This window comes from Penicillium daleae (genome assembly GCF_028827525.1).
Source record: "Penicillium daleae strain IBT 16125 chromosome Unknown utg000005l_segment0_segment0, whole genome shotgun sequence".
NCBI classification, from domain to species: domain Eukaryota; kingdom Fungi; phylum Ascomycota; class Eurotiomycetes; order Eurotiales; family Aspergillaceae; genus Penicillium; species Penicillium daleae.
The window spans coordinates 2,095,333-2,118,719 of NW_026623153.1; the positions used below are offsets into that span (position 1 = coordinate 2,095,333).

General features: G+C 49.1%; 6 protein-coding genes across 6 annotated transcripts; 3 read left to right on the forward strand and 3 right to left on the reverse strand.

Annotated features, from left to right (window-relative positions):
* Positions 1–217: 217 nt before the first annotated feature.
* Positions 218–1,903, forward strand: N7458_004981 (uncharacterized protein; the record flags this gene model as incomplete). The annotated part of the gene is made up of 1 exon (XM_056908363.1): positions 218–1,903. The coding sequence occupies one exon, from the start codon at positions 218–220 to the stop codon at positions 1,901–1,903; it is 1,686 nt and encodes a 561-aa protein (XP_056766981.1).
* A 260-nt stretch (positions 1,904–2,163) lies between these two features.
* On the reverse strand, positions 2,164–3,072 carry N7458_004982 (uncharacterized protein; the record flags this gene model as incomplete). The annotated part of the gene is made up of 2 exons (XM_056908364.1): positions 2,164–2,623; positions 2,684–3,072. The coding sequence occupies 2 exons, from the start codon at positions 3,070–3,072 to the stop codon at positions 2,164–2,166; spliced, it is 849 nt and encodes a 282-aa protein (XP_056766982.1).
* A 1,502-nt stretch (positions 3,073–4,574) lies between these two features.
* N7458_004983 (uncharacterized protein) lies at positions 4,575–5,021 on the forward strand (the record flags this gene model as incomplete). Its single annotated transcript, XM_056908365.1, has 1 exon — positions 4,575–5,021. One exon carries the CDS (start codon positions 4,575–4,577, stop codon positions 5,019–5,021), a length of 447 nt encoding a protein of 148 aa, XP_056766983.1.
* A 1,994-nt stretch (positions 5,022–7,015) lies between these two features.
* N7458_004984 (putative class V chitinase) lies at positions 7,016–10,962 on the forward strand (the record flags this gene model as incomplete). Its single annotated transcript, XM_056908366.1, has 4 exons — positions 7,016–8,201; positions 8,281–8,437; positions 8,493–8,532; positions 8,605–10,962. 4 exons carry the CDS (start codon positions 7,016–7,018, stop codon positions 10,960–10,962), a joined length of 3,741 nt encoding a protein of 1,246 aa, XP_056766984.1.
* Positions 10,963–15,049: 4,087 nt separating this feature from the next.
* On the reverse strand, positions 15,050–15,349 carry N7458_004985 (uncharacterized protein; the record flags this gene model as incomplete). The annotated part of the gene is made up of 1 exon (XM_056908367.1): positions 15,050–15,349. The coding sequence occupies one exon, from the start codon at positions 15,347–15,349 to the stop codon at positions 15,050–15,052; it is 300 nt and encodes a 99-aa protein (XP_056766985.1).
* A 7,310-nt stretch (positions 15,350–22,659) lies between these two features.
* N7458_004986 (uncharacterized protein) lies at positions 22,660–23,118 on the reverse strand (the record flags this gene model as incomplete). The annotated part of the gene is made up of 1 exon (XM_056908368.1): positions 22,660–23,118. One exon carries the CDS (start codon positions 23,116–23,118, stop codon positions 22,660–22,662), a length of 459 nt encoding a protein of 152 aa, XP_056766986.1.
* Positions 23,119–23,387: the final 269 nt, after the last annotated feature.

Below are 23,387 nucleotides of genomic sequence, written 5' to 3' on the forward strand. Positions count from 1 at the left end.
TGCTAGGGTCTAGGGTGTGTTAAAAACTTATGATCCATGACTGTATATTCGACGTATTGTCACACAATACAGCACTGTGACGAATAACCCAGATTGTGGTGGAGTTTCCGTCAACGTTGCATCCAGTTTATTTAAGTACTAGGGATTCTCCATCCTCCTCGACCTCTTCATTCCCACACCCATCAGAGAAATACCTTGAACCCACAGATCTCCCACAATGGGCAGATCAAAACCCCGCCAGCAAAACTTCCACCTGGAGGATCTTCCATGGGAGAAAAGACTCAAAGTCACCCTGTACAATAAAGACGACTGCAATGGCGCGATTCGCGGACAAAAGATTCCCGGTGGCCTCGGACTGAAAGTCCAACGCTTCGCCGTGATCCGTGGCATTCGACACCACGACGGTTTCGCCTACGAGTTACGCGGTGTCGCACCGGAATTCACTCGTGCACTCAACGCGCGTGCAATCATGAGCGGAGTCATCCCGGAGATCAATGACTCCTCCGAGATACCCTATTGCATCTGGTACCCGGAGCCTCCGCCCCAGGAGACCCTGCGCAATCTGGTGAAGCATTATCCCAACATGATATATCACGCTGCTCGCGCCTGTGCCGTGGCGGGATATTTTGATCTTTACTCGGAGCTTCAGGTTCTTCCCGAGGTTCATATTGCCGCCGAAGCTCGCGACGCTAGCCTGGCAAGGAAGAACAAAGGCAGCGAAGCAATATACGAGCAAATAATGTCGAAGCATTTGAAGTTCGAAATAATGAATGATTATGATCGATCCGTCAATCTTGAAAACCCGCGTCCGGCACATCTAAATGGAGATACGGCGGTTTTTTCCGATCTTACTGCCCACATGCGTTATGCAGGAGTGGACAACAGCAGCAAGTTTGGCGTCAATCTTGTTGACTACATCGAGTGGGATCCGAACGAGTACAATACGTATAGCCACTTTAACATCACTGAGGACTTAGGAGTCGACGATCATAGTTGCGGTGCGCCTGAGCCTTTGGCCAGCTTTTGGCCACTTCTATATTCGCCTCTCCCGGCAGACCTTCCGCCAGTGAATAAAGACAACCTGATCCTATCGGCTGCATATACAGGTAACGTGGATCGATATGTACGCCTTCGACGCCCACAGATGATCGAACAAGAATTCCACGCGATCATTCTGGGGATATACCATCACCCCCTTTGGGCGCGATGGTGGAGCACACAGGTGCCGGAGGTTCCCGAAAGCAGAGAGGAGCTATCCATACGGCGCGCAGTTAATGTTCGACGCATCATCAGTGACGATATCACTTGTATCACACCTGATACCCCAGAATCGCTGGTTCCTCGCAGAATCTGGTGGCCTAGTGTTGCTTCTCCGGTGACCTATGTGCGTCTCGCACAGAAAAGGCCTGATATGATAGATTCTTGTCTACGAGCATGTATTGTCGCAAATTACGAAGCGGCATGGGATGAGATTTTGCTCGGGTCATCCGATACCCCGAACGATCCCAAAATCACTCGACTTTCCAAAGTCATCGGGTCGCATATCTATGCCGAGGCTAAGGATTCGTCAAATCCGCACTACTTGGACGACATAATGTTGCTTGGAACAGCCAGCGTGGAGAAGCTTGAATCCGGTGTGTACTACCTGGATAACATGCGCACTGCGAGATGGACCTATTCGCCGCGCTCAACTGCCGAGAGATTTGTGATCAAAGATAAGCCCTTCGCGTTGACATCGGGGGAGAGCGCCACAGATGGACTTTCTAGAGAGCCTAGTAATTTGGGATTCACAATTTTCGGCATGGATGCAATTGGGCTGCATGATAAGATATGGGATCAGAGAAGCCACGTTGAAGTCCAGGAGATGTACGACATTCTTGATGCCAGAGATCTTTCAACATAGTAGTACATTACATTGAATAAAGCAACGGCTTCAGTCAACCCCTCCTAGAATTATGTGCCGCGAAGTCAAGTACCTATGAAAGTCTTTCAAGTTTAGGTATTAGATACATAGAAACAAAAATCATAGGCTGTGTACTGCGGACGATTGACGCCAATTGCACACAATCTCCAAGGCCAATAATATCTGCCTCGGGCAATTACTACTGTATAGATCTGATGTTTACTCAGTCCAATACTAGTGTAACGCCTACCGTGGAGCGCTCATTCGCCGCGGCACACACCTCCCAGCATCCTGTATTTCGCTCTCTGGACCTCTTGAATATTCGCCGCATGATTGTCGTCCTTCGACGTCGCATCCGACGTCGCATCGGATCCTGAAGCTTTGAGTGTCCCAGCTCTATAAGCCTTGTAGTAATCATTGATTGATACTGTCACTTTCTTCTCTTGCTGGATTGCATCGATAGCCGACTTCAAATCGCAGTCTGGTACAACTTTGCCGTTCGGAAGTATCTTGGAGTTGTCATCCCTAACCAAACCTTGGTAAACAGGTTTATTTCCGGCCACATTCGCTTCGTCATATTGGGTTCGAAGAGCCAGGCTGATCGTCAAGTGACTTTCAGCAGTACGGATCACATCAACTCGCTTTCGAGCAAGAAAAGCGTCACTGAATGGAGGGTGACTGGGGTCAGGTTGCTTGCTCTTGTAAATCGCGCCAATAGCCCTGTTTTTTTTCCTGTGAGCGCTCGGAAAACTGTAAGTCGCACTGGGCTACTTAACGTACTGTGAGACTTTTCTAAAGACATTGGGCACATCATAGACGTCGTGAATGACTCGGGGTAATCTCATCGCTTTTGTTATGCCGTTGTCATCCAGCCACTTTGCCCCTTCATCTACCGAGGCGGGAACGTAGTCCTTTCCATTCTGTGCTTTATAGGCTGCAAATTTAGACTTGACCGTGTCCTCATCCGCTGCTTTAGCAATCCATGTAACGAACTGGGCGAAGGAGCACGACTTGCACGACGTAGCAATTTTTCGATTGGCCGCGTCGACATATTGCTGCTCCATCTGGTAAGCTGACCAGTACCACATTCGCTCATAGGCGCCAGATAGACCGAAGGCAGATATGCGAAGGGCAAAAAATGCCACGAGATAGAATAAGATCGTTCTCATTTTGACGGTGAAGAAATGCCAACGGAAATCGTGGTTTGGAAGAAAATATGATTAACCTGGCATTTGAATGCGAGACTTGCAATGTGGACTTGGGAATCAATCATACTCTAATTCATTTTCATCTCCTCGGGTCCGCCTGAAAGAGCCTAGCTGTATGTAATACCCATTTCGATCTATTCATTTCCTTAGTCCCTCTGCGCCTTGAGTTTCACCCTGCCTGTGAGTCTCTCGTTTTCGCGATCGGCGTTGTCGGAAGTTAGCATGCTGGTAGAATATTGTTCTACCTGGCCGGTATAACTCGGCTTCGCCTTTCTACCTGGGGATCATACTTTGCTAGCGCTCCGAGCCAAGGAATAAACCAAATTCAGGGAACAGGGCCGGCCCCCGGGTGGTAGAGGAGAATGTGATTCTAATTTCGTTTTGCTAGCCCCAGACCATTCAAACCATGTACACCATAACATGAATCTTATGCAGTTATTTACTGAAACATCGGTAGCCTGTAGTCCAGCCTCGTTCAAGTCCGTGCGCGTGATCGTCCGAGGTTGGGGGCCGAACGACTAGACAACAAGTGCTCTACACAGAAACTCTGTAAGCTACTGATGGGCGTCGGCGCTAACGGAATTCGAGATTGAGTTGCGGAAGCGCGGGTATCTTGTACGGATGATCTTTATGCATTGGTATAGAGACAAAGAACCAATGTTCGAGGCTAAGTTTTTTTGGTCTACAGCAAGAACCAGCAATACCAGAAACCTCCTTTTCCAAAAAGAAATAAATGGTAAACACTAATAATGTGCCTAGTATAACTCGGCTATTCTACGCCAAGATAGGCTAAGAAATCTTAGTTCGCTCGGAGTGAAGAGCGGAGGCTTCTTGAATGCAAGAAGCAATTACAAATTGCTTAGTCGGATCTCACCGTAAAGTCTAACTGATGGATAACTAATTCACTGTATAGTTAGCAGCGCGAAAATTAATCGAATAGCATCAATCAGAGGGCGCCAAGGTCAAGCAAATTGTGGCGTAACATGGCGTTGGGGCCGCCCGCTGCAGACTAAACGAAGTTGATTCTGTTGGTTCTTCCCCTAACGCCTTGGAAGGGTCCAGGAGCTAAAATAGCGTGTTCTCCACTCGCGCAAATTTTCAGGTTCTAACCCCGGTCAACTTGTCCCTTCCCGACATGTCTCAGAACTGACGAATGAGCTAACGAAAAACTAGATATCAAACACTCCGTAGCGACCACCCTACTGCACTACAGTAAAACCTGGTTATAACGAACCTCTATATAACGAATTCCTGGGTTAACGAATCGAAAACCCGTGCAGAATTAGATTTCCCATACACATAACGAATTCCCGGCTTACTACGAATTCGTTAGGTTTCTGGCCAAAATTCGTTATATTACTAAGCATACTAAGCCTAATTAGGAAGTAGGCTAGCCTATATAGGTAATTATATCACGTGTGGCAGTCTCATGCCAAAGCTCTCCAGTCGCAAGAATTCGCTACATGCCTATCTCGCATACCAATCTTTATACTAATCTTTATACCAATCTTGCTGCCAATCTTGCTGCTAATCTTGCTGCCAATATGCCTCCCTCTCGCACTCGCACCAGTGTCCCTATCGATCGCAAGAAGGCCCTCCGCCAATTCAAGTGTACCAATCCTACAATCAGCAATCTCGCTATACGCGAATGGTTCAAAACCACCTACCAGCAAGATCTTGCGCCCTCTACCGTATCTGAGATATTATCAAAGCGATATGCCTACCTTGACGATGCCTATCACCAATCTCTCGCGAATCAGCAGCGTAGCCGCTCTGAGCGGTGGCCAGAGCTTGAATCTGCCCTATTCCAGTGGATACAACGCGCTGAATCGCAGATTCCTATTACTGGGGCTGTCCTGCGTGAGAAAGCCGATTTCTTCTGGCGATCGCTGCTAGCCTACCAAAGCTAGAAGGTTCCTACCTTTAGTAACGGCTGGCTACAGGGCTTCCAAGCCCGCCATCAAATTAAAAGCCGCTACAAACATGGCGAACTAGCTAGCGCGGCTAGTAGCGAGGACGAAATGCGTATAATTCAGCAAGCTATCGCTGCCTATCCGCCGCAGGATATCTTTAATTGCGATGAGACTGGTCTATTTTGGAAGCGTACGCCAGAGCGAGGTCTTGCTACCCGCAACGTTCCTAGGCGTAAGATAGAGAAGGCTAGGGTTACATTCTATTTCTGCGCAAACTCCGATGGGTCTGAGAAGCTACTAATATGGGTTATTGGCGTAGTAGCTAAGCCTAGATGCTTTGTAAGGGCTAATATCAATCTTGCTGCCCTCGATATCTACTAGCGCTATAATAAGACGGCTTGGATAACGGCTCTAATCTTCGAGGATTGGGTACGCTGGTTTGATTATCGAATGGCTGGGCGAAAGGTAGTGCTTTTGATAGATAACTTCTCTGCGCATAAAGCTGCCATTGAGACTATCAAGAAATCTTGCTATCTACTGCAAAATACTAAGATTATCTGGCTGCCAGCGAATACAACTAGCAAATTTCAACCGCTTGACCAAGGGATTATTAATACTTGGAAGGTTTACTGGCGCTATCAGTGGATTCGCTATATACTATAGGAATTTGATACTGGTAGAGACCTATTGAAAACAGTGGATATCTTGAAGGCTATACGATAGGGTTTAAAAGCCTGGGAATTTGATCTATCTACATCGGTAATAACTAATTGCTTCCGCAAAGGGTTATATCATAAATCGTTGAATCAATCGGCCGAAGCAGATCCTATAGCTACACTACGCAGAGATATATCTCTACAGATTAAGCGGCTACCAATTCGCGAAGCAATAGATATTGATCAATTCCTAAATCCTGCTACCGAAGAGGTTACTGATTCATTCGATTCAATCGATTCTATCGTGCTATCTCAGTTCCCAGGCCCTACAGCAGATTGCGATGAGATCGATGAGATCGAGGACGATTTAGTAGAGGAGGAGATATAGCCGCTGATTAAGCCGACCGAGGCTATTCACCACACACAAGGGCTTCTAGCCTATTTGGAGCAGCAGGAATCGATCGATCTCGCTTTTATTAAGCGGCTGCGGCAGGAAGAGATAAATATACAGAGGAATGAGGTGAATAATAGGCGCCAGAGCGATATTCGTGGCTATTTTGGGGGGAATTAGGGGGTTATTGGATATAGCGAATTTCACTTTATAACGAATTGGGTAGCTGAAAACAATAGTTCGTTATAACCAGGTTTTACTGTACCACGAAGAGAGACGGCCCCCGGGGCGGCGGATTTGCACTAAGGGTACGTAAGTTCAAGGTCTTTCGACCTCACTTCCACTAAATGTTACAAATGTGGAGAATTCTGTTGTATTTCCGAATTCAAGAAAGTCCAAACGAATATTTTCTATTATTCAATCAATCCCAGCAGGTCAAGCGTGATTAGTCCCTTGATTCGCAGTCTCATAGGACATTTCCTGTCGTTGCCCTTTCCTGTCCGGAGTGCTCCGGATGTTCTTCGTATACGGCAGGAGGCTAAGCGTTGTATATCCACATGGGTCTTGGGGCTACTGCAGGTACGGAGTGCAAGGGGCGAAATCTAAATACTTGGAATGGGCTTAAAGCATTGCAGAGTTACATTCAAAGCACGGAATAAAGCCGAAGCTCATTTCGGATCGAAATTATGCTGATATCTGTGGAGTCTGAAAATGCCTCTCAAGATGAAATATCTGCTGGCAGCCTCTGAATTTGCTAGCATTGTTCCCATCATCAGGGCTCAGTCTGGCTCAAAGCCAATCCTTTTCAGATACTGCCGTTCATGCTCCAAATACTTGTTTGAAAGTGTTATTAGTGGACATTTGACAGGATCTTACTTCTCCATCTTTTACTCGTTCATTCTCTTCTCTTTCATTTCCTCCCGCCTTACGAAACTGTATTGAACATGGGGTTGCTGGTCCATTTGGCTACGTTTAGCCAAGTGGCCGCCCTAGTCAGCGCAGCCTCCTCCCATATTGTTACGGATCCATACGTCGCAACTCAATGGAATGCGTGCCCTTCAACTTGCAATAGTGGTGACTCCAGTCACTGGGGCTACTACAGTAATCTTCGCATCCTCAAAACCTGTGATGAGCCAATGCTTCTGAACTTTGCTGTCAACAATCCCATCCGAAACCAGGCAAACCCCGGACTACTGGCTTGCTCTCTGTCCGCTGATGACACCTTGCCATCTGCAAAGGTTCAAAACGAGGCCGCCGATACCAAACTGTATACAGCAAAGGATGTGGAGCTGGAGGTCGCTTCTCGCGGCGATGCAGCAAGTCAATACATACCCCACGCCGAAGCTGCGGCAAAGCTTGTGAAATCCCAGTTTGATAATGCTGGCGGAATAAATACTACCATTGCCTTTGGGTATTCTAATGGAGTTGCTTTGGGCGCTTACATCGGCTCTGCTATAGCAAGAGACAACGGCATTCTTGCATCTTTCCTCGGCAAGCTCAGCAAGGGAGAGCTCAGCACTTCTGGTTCTATGATGCAGGTTTGTGACACCAGTCGTTCATCAGCATATACTGTCGGTGTTGTATCTGAGGCAAACTCAGACAACAAAGAAGCTCTGTCTGTTGTTCAAGAAGCCCTTGCCGCCTGGAACAGAGGTGAATGTGTCCAAGGTTACAAGAACAGTCGCAAGTCAGAAATTACTGTTGGGGAAGTTGTCCGTCCGAGTGGGAACAGCTCTCATATTAGCTCCCACGCGAAAGCCCATGCCAAGAAGTCGCACTCAGGACTCCACAGTCGTGCAGACTGCAGAACTATACAACTCACTACTGAACATAGTTGTACGGAGCTTGCTGCAACCTGCGGTATCTCGCCTGCCGACTTTACAAAGTACAACCCAAGCTCGACTTTATGTGGCAATTTACAGAAAGGTCAACACGTTTGCTGCTCAGCTGGAACTAGGCCTAATTTCGCACCCAGCCCAAACCAGGATGGAACTTGTGCAACATACAAGATCAATAACGGGGATCTCTGCAGCCAAATTGCTGCCGCACATGATGTCACTGTTGATAATATCAGCGACTGGAATAAGAAAACCTGGGGATGGCAAGGTTGCGGAAATCTCCCTTTGAATGGTAAACTACAATTCCTGAGCTCAAAACACTAGCTTTCTGGGCCTGTATCAAATCTGAGATCTTATACTAATAATAACAGGCTACATTTGCATCAGTTCAGGTGACCCACCTATGCCTGCAAACGTTCCGAACGCCGTCTGTGGGCCACAGGTAAACGGAACCAAGAGACCAGATAATTGGGATGATATTTCGGGCCTCAATCCGTGTCCTTTGAACGCCTGCTGCGATATTTGGGGGTAAGTCTTCAGTATTCCAAAACTCACCGAAAATATAACTGACCTCAGTTAACAGTCAATGCGGAATCACTCCTGAATTTTGCACACAAACGAATGTAAGTTTTGAGAGAGGAAATATACTCCTTTCTTCCAAATTTTCTACTTGCAATCAGGCTGACAGTCAACAGTCTACTACTGGAGCTCCCGGCACGGCCGAGAAAGATACAAACGGCTGTATCTCCAATTGTGGAGTTTATATCAAAATGAACACAGACGCCACCAGTGAACCGGCTACCTTGGCATATTACGAGGCGTTCAACAATCAAAGACCATGCTTGAATCTGGATCCACAAGCTATCATGACCCTTGAGGTAACTGGTGGTGAAGATGGAAGTCTTGCCATCGATTCCGCGTACAGCTATATCCATTTCGCCTTTGCCAACATTACCGAAGACTTTCAGGTTGATATAGGCACTGTCAAAGACGAGTTTGAAGAATTCAAACAGTTGGCAAAGCCAAAAGATCCAACAGGGAAAGAGATTAATCAGGGTAAGGTTCTGTCTTTTGGTGGTTGGTCGTTCTCGACAGATCTGGACTCCTACGCTATCTTCCGCAAGGGAGTCTCAGATGCTCAACGCTCCCAATTTGCGACAAATGTTGTCCAATTTGCCACAGACAATAACCTCGACGGTTTGGACTTTGACTGGGAATACCCCGGGGCTCCTGACATCCCGGGCATTCCACACGGTGATCCCGACGACGGTGAAAGATACTACAACTTTTTGAAGGAGGTTCGAGACAAGCTTCCATCAGGAAAGACCGTGTCTGTTGCTGTCCCAGCATCCTTCTGGTATCTCAAGGGCTTCCCAATCAAGAAGATCTCCGATGTTGTGGACTATATTGTTTTCATGACATACGATCTCCACGGTCAATGGGACTACGATAAGCCCAATGGATCGGATGGTTGCGATGGTGGCTCCTGTCTTCGATCTCATGTGAATGAGACTGAAACTGCTCTTGCGTTCGCTATGATCACCAAAGCTGGTGTGCCAAACAATAAGATCTTCGGTGGAGTTGCCAGCTATGGGAGATCTTTCGGAATGGCAGACCCCTCCTGCTACGGCCCGACATGCAAGTTCACAGGCCCGGAGTCAGGAGCCAGGCCTGGCGAATGTACTCAAACTGCAGGCTATATTGCAAATGCAGAGATTGGAGAGTGGCTTGCTGATGAGAATGAGAAAATCAACACTTACTACGATGAAAAAAGTGCATCGATTATCTCCTACTCTGAAAGTGGTACCTGGGTCGCTTACAGCAATAAGGCCAACCGGACTGCCCGTTTACTGGACTGGTGGCAAAATGGTCATTTCGCCGGAACTGCTCTATGGGCACTTGACCTTACCGAGTTTGTCAGCGAAGATTCTGATGGCTCAAGATTGGACGCTATCTACCCGACCAACTGCACCCAGTCTTTTGACAACATGGATGATTTGGAGGCTGCAACTGGACTTGATGACTTCTGTGTGAACATCTACCTGATGCAGGCATTATCAGGGAATCTTACCGCGTCTCTCAAAAAGTACCAAGAGATCTTGGACGACGAGTACGACAAGAAATTTGGCTGGTATGAGGAAGCTGTCAGGGAATCTGCCCCCCTCAATCTACAGTCGTTTTTGAAGGCAAATGATACCAAATATTTCGACTGCATTCAAAATGGAGATGCAGATGGCTACACGAATCACACAGACAAAGGTTGTGTTCATGACAGAGAACTTGGCCTTATCGTTGACGTGTACTGGAGCGTACATGACAAAGAACAGTTCGAAACAGACCTCACAGCAACGGCAGGAATCTCACCTGAATGGCTTCGGTGGGATATGGACCCGGAATCATACCATGACAGTTCTACGGGGGACCAGGGAACCACTACCAATTACGGAAAGCCATGGTTGAAGACGGATTACACAATTGATAACCCTAAGGACATGATTTCAAAGCGACTGCCGAATATCACTGCATTCCATGAAAGCCTGGATTTCACGGCTGGGCTCGCCAACTACAGCTTATACTCAGGGGATACAAGTGATGTTGTGGATGGAGCGTCAACACTTGTTTTCATGGTATCATCAGCCGTGACGAGTATGTCCCGCGTTGAGGACATTGGAGAGGACTACGAGGAGCAGAAGATTATAAATGCCATTTTGTGGTTTGTGACAGCTGTTCTCTTCCTGATTCCTGGTCTTGAGGAGGGAGCGGAGGCCTTGGAACTTGGAACTCTGGCAGCCTCTCTGAGAATGATTGGAACCGCTGGCGATGTTGGAATGAGCGTATATGATGTTGTTAACATCAAAGAGAATGGTCCAGCTGCTGTACTCGGTATACTTCTGGCCGGTGCTGGGGCTCTTTCCATGATCAAGGCCCCAGCTGGATTTGCCAACGCGGCCAAAGCCCGAAGAGCGATTTCCGCGACGCATATTGACGCGTTGGGAACTGAAGTCAAGGGTGGAATGGCCCAAGTTGAAAAGTTGATACAACGGTGCTATTAGATAGGGAAGCTTAGTGGAAGGCGTAAAGATTTCGAGGCGATCTTTTGTACTTGGAATCCAGCACTACGGCGGACCTGTGCACTGTGAAAGATGTAGCTTTGCTGTTTATCTAGAATGCATGGAGCTATGGCTAGAATCATATTACTCTGCATACCACACTGAATGTCCCCAATGGTAAATAAAAATCCTTTTTAAACTCAGCGACGAGGAGTGCTGAGTTCATTTCATTTAGCCAACAGGATTTTGTGTTTAAAGCCCAGTATCGCCCTCCCAGGGGGAGTGGCGTGAGCGATGCCGCTGGTCCAAGGATTACACCACGCAGGCCGGGCGTCATTGGATTAATCAAAACCGCAGTCAAGAGCGGCATCTGCGCCAGCAATTGAACAGGCACATAGCACTGACGATATACCATCTCGCTCTTTACGCCGGTCGGCAAGGCTGGCAATGCATTCTGACCGGGCTCCACACGTCCTGTGCCGCTCGCAACGTCTGGCCGGGCTGACGGGCAATATATGGTCATGGACGGTAGGAGACCGTTCGGTACGTCTTGAGAGAACAGGATCTTGCTTTTTTTACATGAACTGGGCCTCCATAGATGTGGAAAAACTACTGGCAGAGCTTTAGACACCATTTCTATGGACCAGATTCTACGGAACGTTGCGCAGTACGTACTATAACACAGCTATGTAGCAACAAGATTTATCAACCTTGGCTTGAGCTGAATTGGGAGAAAGATGCTTTCTGAGGATATTTGTTCACGCGCTAGTTTTGATGGATCGCCGATGTTCTTTGTTTCTGCCACGATACAGTATGGGTGCGGTTATGAGACAGAGAGACTGATCATTCACTGATCCGAGTCCTGCCTGCCATCCCCCTAATCCAAGCTTTCCTGGGATGTGCCATGCTGAACAGCCATAAAGCATCTGGGGTACTACCATTGCACGGTATACATGCCGGAGGTTGACGGTCCCTGTGCCCCATGTTGAGGATGCGAGTGCTGGCAGAGCGGCGAGCCGCTTTGTTGCTCCCGCTTCTACCTTCTCGCGGTGGTGGTCTCAGCGAAGCTTGGTGTCCATTTGGATGCCCAAATAACGACATGACGTGGAGGCTTTAATAGTGGCGTGTGACAGGCGAAGAGCATGTGTACTGTTCTTTTTAGGATCTCTAGTGAAGTGGACCAGTTCATATTTTGCTAGTGCGGAATATCAGCTTCGTTCCCGGGAATAGACCCAGCGTTCCCAGAAGAAGATGCTGCGTTCCCAAAAATAGGCCGGTATTCAGGAAACCACATGGCAACCGATCGATTTTAGTCTATCCCAGCCTATTCCCAGCCACGCTTGGACAACAGCAAGATTATCGTTTTATGGTCAGTTCTTTCATAATGAATAAGCACGTGGAACCGAACAAGGATGAGAATCGCGAAGCCTCAGGCAGCAAGATTACTGGGAAGACCAGGACCGTGATTTGAATGAGCTTGTTCTAAACCGCGAACTTGAAAGTCTTTCTGACCCTAAGTAGACCTTTCGGCTACACGGTGGTGAGGACCTTGTGGTTCTCCGGAAGGCTGATTGGATATGGGTACTTGGCGGTTTGAAACTGCGACCCGAGCCTATTTTGGGAACATTCCCAGCTACGCAAGACTTTCGTTTTATGCTCCGTTCTTTACCTCCATGAATGTTATAGATATGTAGGAAGGTTAGTTTGAAAGATCATAGTCTCGCAATATAACGAGAACATATCAAACAGACCGTATCTCCAGATCAAGAAGTTAGAACCTAGAGCACTGTCACACAAATTATTAAAAGAACCTGAAGTTGATTGTTCTCGAGCTAAGAAAAAAAAGTTCCCTTAGTTTGGCAGCAAACCTATAAGTTTTCCAATTAATCTGTATCGATGTCCGATCCCGTATCTTCTTTAGCGTAGTAATTCCGTTGAGTACTGAGGCGATTAATCTCTTCTGCATACCTGCGAAGATGCATCTTATATAGCAGATCTTTATCACACATATAACACCTTCGGTCCTGCAAGTGCGTGTCTCGAAAGTGTCGTAGAGTCGACTTATACTCGCTATATTTCTGCGTCCTGCGATAAATAGGAAGTTCGGTGTTGCTATAATATTGAAAATATCGCCGAGGCTTCTTGGCCTTTTTGATATAGTTTTCAGCTTTCACAAGAAGTATATCCTACTGCGAAGGCTCCGGAGAGCTGCAAGTCTTCTTGGCTGGCTCTAGTAACACGTTAGTCTCTTCTTTATCGAACCCGTTACTTAGTACAGCCCGTTTACGTCGCCTACGTAATAGTCTACCTTCGAGGAAACAACAGTATCGCAAGATCGTAGCTACGGCAGTATTTCTTCTTTACTACTCCGCCTCTAGGGATTAAGAGGTAGGCTAAGTAAATAATTTCTCAAGAAGATTAATCTACTCCGGTAGTATCTAGTCTTCTACTTGAAGTACCTTCTTCGCCTCTTCGTTATCAACAGCAGCCCCCGAGAGCTATCGCTCAATATCTATTATAGCCTATTTCCGGTCGAACTTATAGCGGACCTTCCTCCTTAGTACTCTCTCTAACCGACTAAATATATTAGAGATTTCGCGATTCAATTTCTCTAAACGCGATTATATCATTATACTAGGATCGTATTTATACTTTTCGGCTTGCTCCCTCTTTCGCCGGGTAGCCTTGATATATTCTAGATATTCGCGAAGAGACGCTCGCTACGCTAAAGTAAGATATCGAGGGCGTCTCTTATCAATCCACCTACTTATACGGGTAATCGCGCGTATTAGCGACTTATTAGATTCGCGACCGTTTATAACGCTTTATATATCGATATCGATATAGCGTAGAAGATAATATTTCAAGAAAGTACGAGTGTTAGCGTGTTTTATAATTAGATTTTGCTATACTTCGCTAACCGCGTTGCTTTCGTTTAATATCTTCCCTCCTCCGTAGCGAAAACAATAAGCGAATATTAACTAGAGGAAGCCGTAGATCTCCCCTAGATTTCTTAGACGTCTAGATATAGCGCCCTTAGTTATCGGCTAGTTCTATTTAAGGACTAGGCGTCTATTAACTACCTCTGTCTTGTAGAAGATATAGTAGTTTTTAACTTCGCGTTTTAAGGATAGTTCTATCTATTAACAGTCGCCTTCGACGAATAGCTTTCTTAGACGCTCTATAGAGGAAAGCGTAGGGACTTCGAAGGCTTAAAGCTAAAAAAGTATACTAAAGATAAATATATAAGGGCTAAAGACAAGTGACGGATCGTTAATAATTTCAGGAAAAGGAAAATTATTACTAAGAATTAGTGTTAGTATTAGGATCTTTATTCCCCGAGTTCTATATATACTACGTATACTTATAAAGTTCTAAGGAATTTCTTCGTATACTCCGACTTAACCTCTGCTAAAAGCACGGGCAGGCCTCTATCCGGATTATATTAAATAGAAAAGGCTAGGTAGTAGAATTGTAGCGAAAGAAGAGTATAAAGCCGGTTTACGGTAAAAATACCGAGTATATTAAAGAGATAGAGCTAGATTCGTTCGTATCTAAAATAAAATCGCCTTTCCTAAGTTCGGAGGATCGTCTCGTTTAATTTAGTTAAGTCTTAGATATATATAGGCTCCTTGCCTCGTTCTTATTAATCAAGTTCGAATTTATCGATAAGTTTCCGGATACCCTAAACCTAGTTAGCTCTAAGTATCAATCTACGGGGAATAACTAACCGTATTAATCTCTTTGCTATCTTTAGCGGTAATCCTAGTCCGTATAATTCTCCGGTAGTATCCCCGAAATCCTTTCTAGTCAGCTTTCAGGGCGCTAGCTTTCGACGTTCCCTTTAGATATCGACCGCCTTTACTATATTTCAGCTTTATATAGTAGTTAAAAAATCGATACACGTTATTAGGGGTAACCTCGCGTAAGGCCTCCTCTAGGTTATCCTATTTCAAAAGCGTACCAGGTTAAGCAGCCTTTACTCGGTAGTACCTACGCCTCGGATCAGTAACCGCCTCTAGACTATAGAGATCTGAATCAATACTTACTTGTGCCAGCGCTTTTCTATTCGTCGACCCCGAACCTTGGTTTAGTCGGAGCGCCCGTAATCAAGCGGTATATCTGCAAGGTCCTCGTCGGTGTCGTTATCGGGATCATCACTGAAATCGGGCAAGACATCAGTGTCCGTCGAGCAGCGTACAGGCTGTGTTAGACAATTTAGCCGCCCGGTACGGTTATCGGGAAGACAGGTAGGTTCCGGGGTAGTCAGCCCGGTCGAATTTGAGGCGTCCCCAGAGTCGGAGTCGTCGGTGGCATCGAAGTCAGGCTCGAAAGACACTCCAGACGTGTCACTATCGATCGCGGAGGATAGATCAGCAACGTCGCTCATTTTGCCCTTAGAGAAACAAAAATGCGTGCAACAGCGCTCCGGGCAGTTAAGAGGGATGAAAGGAAAGGACGAGCGGCTATGCGGCACGGATTGAAGGAGAGACTGGCAAAGGATGAGCACCAGAAGAGACCTGGGTAGGAGGCTGAGGGGGTGCTGTTGGCAGCTTTATGGCAACGGGACCCCCATTTCCCCTCGACGAATGAGCCCGGCAGGGAGGGAGCCATTTTTGGCGACCTCACCATGTGGAGGGTCATGATAGCTCAGAGAGCAGGCAGGTCTAGAGGTGGGTCGAAGTCGATGGAAAGCACGAGCGGGGCGCGGACGCAGGGCCTGGCTGAACGAGGACGTGACAGTGCACGTTACGGGAGGGCGGTTGAGAGGCGCGTGGCTCTAGGGCAAGAATGCGTGCGCGGAAAGATGGTGCCGAGGAGGCCACTTTCGGCTCCTTTTGACGCCAGAACTGGCCGCCTCAGCACAAATGCTTTTTGTTTAGACGTACAACAACCATTTGTGCCGACGCGGCCGGATTCGGCGCCCGCCTCGATCGGGTTTGGCGGCCGCCCCATTGTGGCCCGTTCCGGTTTAGCCCGTCCTCGATGCGGGTTGGTGCCGCGCTAGCCCCAAGATAGCAATCCGACCTATCCCATCTACCTTGGGTTTAGCCCGTCCAGATACGGTCTAGCGGTCCACGCCTTCCCCGAATGGGCATCTGCCATCCTGCATCCTCTACTCCGTAACTGCGAGCGCATGAAAATATCCCGACAACGCAGCGAACTCAACCGCCGCGGCGCACTATTTTCCAATGTCTGCCTCCTCTAAACGCGAAGCATAAAAATACCCCAGCAACGCATCGAACTGAACCGCCACGGGCCACTCTTTTCCAAATCTGGCATAGAGTGGCGCATCTGGTCATTTGGTTCTCAAACCGCCATGTGCCTGGCCCCCTAGCACGGGAACCGCAAGAAAACTGACAGTCTCAAGGGAAGGAGGCTAACAATGTGTCGCGGCCGTGAAGACCGGCAAACGTGCCATTCCTTCCTCCGCCTTGTGGTGAACACGATCTATCGCGTTACTTCTATGGTGTAACCATGATAGTACGAGCAAAACAAATTTAAATGAATGTATACCAGCGCAACCTCTAGTAGACCTGGGCAATGTTTAGGCTAGGATAAGGTACAGACGCTTGATAAACAGTCTTAAAACATTTGAGTGGTGTTGGCGTATTAAGCGAGATATTTAGCTTCGATAGCACACGCTCTGGCTCAAACGGTGTAATACCAGTAGCAGCGAAGCTAGTCTGGATAGTCTGTGGTTTAAAGGCCTCAGCTCGCGCGCGAGGGTAGTCTGCGAGAAAGTCGAACTTATCGATGTGGTTATAGCCACATCGGGCGAGGTCGCTTACGAAATGACCGTACTCGATATAAACAGTTGTGGTTGTGTGCCGAGCGGGAGCTAACCCCGGACCGATGGCGGACCCACGGCCCGAACCCCTCCCACAAACACCCAGGAAAGCAACCTCAGTTTTTCAGTCGAAGGCTTCCAGCCACGGGTTCCGAGCGAGCCATACCCTGAATCACGCAAAAGAACGCGGAGCGGAGATGCCTTCGCACCATTATAATATTTGATATAGCCGCATGCACTCTGGCGAATGGGGATCAAGCGGAACCAACTAAAAAGGAATGAATTGATTGATTGTAGATAAAATGAGTGGCAGGCAGAGGTATGTTAAATACACATCTGCAGAGTTGGTTCATAGTTGATATGTGGATGGATGGATGGATGGTTTCATTGACGCTGACCCCTCGCTTTGGGCGATATGCAGCCTAGCACTATGGATTAAATACATGCTGTCTTCCACGAGACTGTACCACTTCTTAGACGAACTTGGAGCCTCGTCGGGGCCTGTCGTGGCCTATTCGCCATTATTGCTGTCTTGCCTTCATGGCACGCGGCTTCGAAATCGTTGGGACGCCTCCGCGAAGTCTAAGACAGCTTCTACCGTCTTGGCCCGTGGGGCATTATCAGGTCCACCTCTTCTTCCTTCTCCAGATCCTCCTACTAGCGTTGAGATGCAGTTAAACGCATCGCCGACCTTCTCCCGGAGCTCTCGGCGTAATTCTCTGAGTGCAGGGCAGTCCAGCAGAACATGTATTACGCTTTCCCGTTCGCCGCAGACGCATAGATCATCGTCGCGGAACCCAAAAGCCTTCGCATATGTTGATAGCCAGCAGTGTCCCGTTCGTAGTTGCGTCAGTAGATATGCTCGATTCCTTGGCAGAGATCCATAGAGCCGTCTCGTGTATTTAGCTGGTAATGAATTGTCGATCTTACGAAGGGGCCCGCCGTCTCTTGACTCTTTCCATTCTTTTTCCCATTGGGCGTAGATTCCTTGTCTGATGTGAGCCCGCTCGCGTGATAGCAAGGGGGGGAATGGATGGGTTTTGCCAGGCGTGGCTGCCTCTTTGGCCAGATGGTCTGCAGTGTCGTTCCCGAGTGAGTCGCAATGTCCGGGCGTCCATTGAAGCCGGACCGCGATGCCGTGAGACTTGGTGTTCCTGCCTGCTTGTAGAATAGCGTATATGATCTGCTGCCCGGATTTGTTTCCGGGGTTCCGGATTGCTTGTAGTGCTGACATACTATCGCTGAGGATGGTGGAGTGCTGAACCCGTGTACCAGTTGATCTCCGGCGTTGAAGGGCGATCTTGTTGATGAGGTTGATAGCATACAGGATACCGATCAGTTCAGCCGCATGTACCGACCATTGGTCCATAGGTCCGACTTGTATCTGTACCCTCTCGGTTATCTCCAGCTTGTCGTCGAGCACTACCGGCGCGGCGCCTAAGTGACCTTTGCGTCCTGATGCGTCGGAGTAGACGACGACGTCTGAGTTAGACCGTGCAGCGTCCGCTCGTGCCATTGCAATCTCTCTGTCCGGTTTAATCTCTATCTCTGAGAAGGCCTCAGTCCGCCACGGTGGCAGCGGAGTTGGGTCGATCAGTTCTAGCTCTTGGAGCCTTTCCAGGCTCATTGTCTTCAGGGCCTCCGCGAGCGGGAACCGGGCGCGCGAACGAACGTTATTCCGTCGTCTCTGGGCTCGAAGCAGGGTGTCCCATATGGGGTGTTTCCGTGGTAAGGTGTGGAGTCTGGTGATGGTGTTTTGCGCACGGTGGCGGAGACGAAGATGGGTAGGCAGTACATAGGCTTCAACGTCGAGCGTAGATGAGGCTACCGTTCGAAAGGCGGAGAGGACCCGGATGAGTGCAGTTCGCTGAACAGTACGTAGCTGTCGTAGATGGGTCTTATCTCGAAGTGGATCGTGCCAGACCGTTGACGCGTATTCAAGGACTGGTGCGACACACGCCTCGTATAGCTGTCGCATCTGCTCGGGCCGGAGTTGTCGTAGCCCTCCTAGCGCGATGTTGACCTTGGTGGCTCGCTTAACCACCTGCTGTACGTGGTCCTTCCATCGGAGTTCGTGATCGAAGACCACCCCTAGGAGTTTAGTGGTTGTTGATGGTGTGATGACATTGCTGTTCATGACGATCTGGCCTTGACATTGTTCTTTCCTGTTTCTGGTGAAGTGAATGAGTTCTGTTTTCTCTGCCGCGAAGCAGGACCCTGTCTTACGGGCCCACCCTTCGATCCGCGGTATATCTTCGGATTGGATTTTGGCTAGATTCTCCTCGGCGGTCCGGCCGACTCGCCAGCGGAAATAATCGTCTATATAGGCCGACGCACCGCCGTGGAAATCGACGGGCTGGTCGACTAGATCACTGTTGAAAAATGCGAAGAGGATAGGCGATAGGGGTGAGCCTTGTGCAAGTCCGCCATTGTCGAGCGCTGTTACCTCCGTGTGGTAGTCGTCAAACCCGATGTTGGCCTGTCGTCCGCTCATAAAGCTTGCAATCCATCTCCGGAGCACCGCGGGGATGCCTTTCGCTTTGAGTCGGGCGTCTAGACTTGTCTTGTTGACTCCATTGAAAGCTCCTTTAAGATCAAAGGCCACTAATGTGACAACCCTCTGCCCGAGCCAGGCTCGATCGATGGCGTTAGCTAGCACTAGTAAGGCCTGCTCGGTGGTACGTCCCGGCCGTCCTCCGAATTGGGTGTCTGGAAGGAGTCCGTAATGCTCTGCGAAGTAGGACAGCCGCCGGGCTATGACCGCCTCCAGCAGTTTGCCGAGCGTGTTAAGCAGTGAGATTGGGCGGTAGGCCCCCGGGAGCGAGTAGTCCGGTTTCCCGGGTTTCCGTAGTACGGCGATCTTAGCAGTTCTCCACCGTACAGGGTGATATCCCAGCACGATCGACGCCGCGAAGATCCGAGTGATGAGGTTTCCGAGATGTCTCCACAGGTGTTTCCATATCGACATCGGAAGACCGTCTTCTCCTGGTGCGGTCGAGCCTTTGGCTGATTTTAGAGATCGGTAGACCTCAATCTCTGAAATCGACTGCCATAGAAGTTCAGCTAGGGGCTGCGCGAGAGTTTCCTCTTGAGCAGGCGCCATAATAGGGAAGAACGAGTCCATAAATGCCTTTGCCTTCTCTTGGTTGTCGGTCACCTCCCGTTCACTAATTTTAAGGGCAGGGATACAACCCCAGGACTCTCGCGGCTTTAGGTATGTTGCTGCTTTCCATAGCTTTCCTTCGCCTGCTTCGTCCAGAAACCGTCTCCAGTGTAATGTCTTGGCTTTCTCAATTGTCCGCGTCCACGCACGTCGCTTCTCACGCATGTCTTCGAAGAGCACCATAGTGCAGGGGTCCTCCCGTCCTAGGTTTGCGCAGCTCATCTGCCATTTGCGTCGCGCCTGGTTCACGCCTCTTTGCTGAGATTTCAGATCGGGGGTGAACCACCGCTTTGCGTATGGGGATAGTCGCAGGTCCGGTGTATGATGGTCGACTACCCTTGCGGTTACTGTTGTGAGCTTTTCTACTGTGGCGTCTAGTGCCTCGATTGTGTCCGGAGTCTCCCAGGGTCCCATAAGTCTCCACACTTCCTGTCCAATTTTTCCCCAATCGGCTCGGTCGTAGGCTTTTCTTGCTTTCGCCGGGGAGTTACGCCGTGGTTTCAGGGACCATTCCGAATAGGTGGCTCTATGATCCGAGCCGTAGTTGTCGTGGTAGAGGTAGCATTTGACTAGCAGGTTAGGTTGGTCGGTCACAGTCTGGTCGATGGTGGAGTTCCTTCCTGGGTAGCTTAATGACCAGAAGGTCGCTGTGCCTCGGGGGAGACAGCCTTGAAGGCCGTAGGTGTTGAAAAAGTCGACTAATTCTCCGGCGTCCTCTATAAATCGAGGTTGGATGCGATTCCCTCCCCACGTCGGGTGGTGGCGGTTGAAATCTCCCGATAGTATTATGCTTGTCGTTCTCTGGTTGTCTTGGAGGGTATTTTGTATTGCTTCGTGCATGGCTGATAGAACTGGTCCCGCTGATGTTTCCCCCGGGGTGTGCATCGGTACGGGCTGGATATAGACTGAGAAGACTAATATCTGTGTGTCGGCCGTCCAGATCTTGATCGCTGTTAGATCCGGGTGGTCGCATGGCACTTGCCGATGGGAGGATGTTGAGAGCCTCCGATTCACGTAAATCAGGCTTCGGAATCGGATCGAGTCACTCTCCACCGTTGGTCGATATAGTCTCCACGCGCTGTGGTTAACGTATGTGTGGTATGTAGTGATGGATGGTTCCTGGATGAGCAGTACGTCCAGATCTTGGGTTTGGTGATCGTTGATAAGGGCTTCCATACCCGCTCTCGATTTCATAATGTTCAATTGTAGAATTCGGAGGTTGTTTTCTAGCATTGTGAGGATGGAGCGAGGGCGGGCGTTGGGCACAGCGGGTCTCCAGTTGCATGTTCACCACTGCAGTCCAGGCAGTGTGCTCTGATGCCTGGTGGGCATCGCGCTCGTTCATGCTGGCCGCCGCAGTGGCCGCACTTGGGGTCTTCTTTACACGACCATGCTAGGTGGCCGAACCCTTGGCAGCGGAAGCACCGTTTCTTTTTGATCTCGCATTTTTCTACCCTCCCGATGTGATGTTGGTTGATCAGAAGGCCTCTGGTAAGCAACCACTGCGCTGCCTCTTCGGAGTCAAACCAGATCCCTATTGAGGCGAAAGTCCCTAGTACTTTGTCCCTTCTCTTTAGCCAGGCGATGTCCTCAATTCGGAAACCACGATCCTGGAGGTCGTTCTCTTCCACGATCTTGCGGATAACTCTTTCTTTGTCTCGTTCGAGGTCCAGTCCCTGCGTTGGTACATAGTGGATAGCTACCCCAAATCGGGGTTTAACCAACCTTGTCCCATTGCCTAATTCGCGTAGCCATTCCGTGTTGTTGCGCGCCGTCTCAGCCGACTCTGGGTCTTTGAATCGGATTACATATCCAGTCTTGGTGGTACCAATTCCTGCCACTTGCACGTCTTGGGTTAAAGGGGCGTTTAACAAAGCGGTTCTGATGTGGGAGTTCGCTGCAGGGATCGGCAGGTATCGACCAAACTGGTTCCCGTTGCTTTCCGCATCAGCAGACTCAATGGGGGAGTGCTTGGTGGTAATTCGGACACAATTCTGGTCTTTGTCCGGGCGTTGGGGGCGCGGTAGAAGGTCCGCATTGTCCGCACTGGCTGCTACAGCGGCCCACGACCGGGCCGAAGGCGCCGGCAGCGGACTGTCGAGTTGTGCACGCAGCGCTTTGACTTCTTCATAGAGCTTCTGGTTCTGATCCTGGAGGGCATTCTGTTCGTGTTTGACCTCCTGTAACTCAGTTTTGGTTGACTCGATGAGCGTGGTTTGGCGGTGGATGATGTCCTTCAGCTCGTCGATGAGCTTCCACACCTCCCGGGTGGTGACCCTACCGGTGCTCTCTTCGGGTGCGTAGCTCTCATTGTGTCGACCTCTCTTTCTTGTGACTCGCGTTGGGACGTTGGTAACCCTAGGCTGGAAATCCTCGACTGAGAACTCGGTGGTCAGTTGGGTGTTTGTGGGTGAGGCCTCGGCAGGCCCCGCTGGTGGGTTCATTCTCGAAATCCTTGATATGTGGATGGGACCAATTCCTCCGTGTCTTAGAGGACCCATGGGATACTCGAAAGTGACTTCGTTGATATGTGGATGGGACCAATTCCTCCGTGTCTTAGAGGTCCCATGGGATACTCGAGAGTGACTTGTGAGTGTTGTCTCGGAACCCCGTAATTACATACAAAACACAAAGAAAAGTGGGGTACTGAGGAAACCAATAGGAGGCAGCTGTAAGTAAACTGCTCCACTATCCTCGACAGTTTCTGCTGTATCGCACGTATTCTGCATACTGGCTAGTTATATGTTTAATGGACCATCGTACTTCCTCGTCTTAGCGGCAGCGGTTCATATAGAGAGCGAATCAGTGCTCGCCGCTCAAGCGTCATGCCTGCCACATCCCGGAAGGCGTACTTTGGGATTCGCAGCTTATCTCTGTGCAGGACCTTGAGCGTCTTCAAGAAATCCGCCATGTCGACAGTGTACCACAGCTTGCCAATCTCAGCATGGTGCGAGCCCTTCCTTGCAACCTTTTCGCCAGAGTATTCGACGGTGTAAGTCATGTCGCCAAACCGGAAACCCCCAATCGACACCCGCATAATCGCGTAGTCCTCAAAGAGGTGGAATTCGAACAGCTTGTTGTGCTTCACGTATGTGAGGATGGCCAGGGACGAGTCGAGGTTGTGCTCTGATATCTGCCTATTCATCTCGACCACGCCCGCCGCCTTCTGGGCAGCCCTGATCGCGCCGACCACGAATACCACCATTGTTAATGAGCAAGGCTGTGTCTGCGAGTGCTGTGCGTCAGGGAAAAGTGTGTTACGGTTGTTTGAGGGTTTGCTGACAGAGGAAGAGGAAGAAAGGTACTCGATGTCGGATGGAGAAATCCCTTGAGGAACGAAGAGACTTGGCTTGACTTGATTTCCTAACCTACTCGGATTGGCCGCTCTTAGTCAGCAGCTATGCCCGGTCAGGTGGACTTTGCCAGACAGCCGACACGTGGCAGACTAGTTACACAATCGTGTGAGGTGGGCAA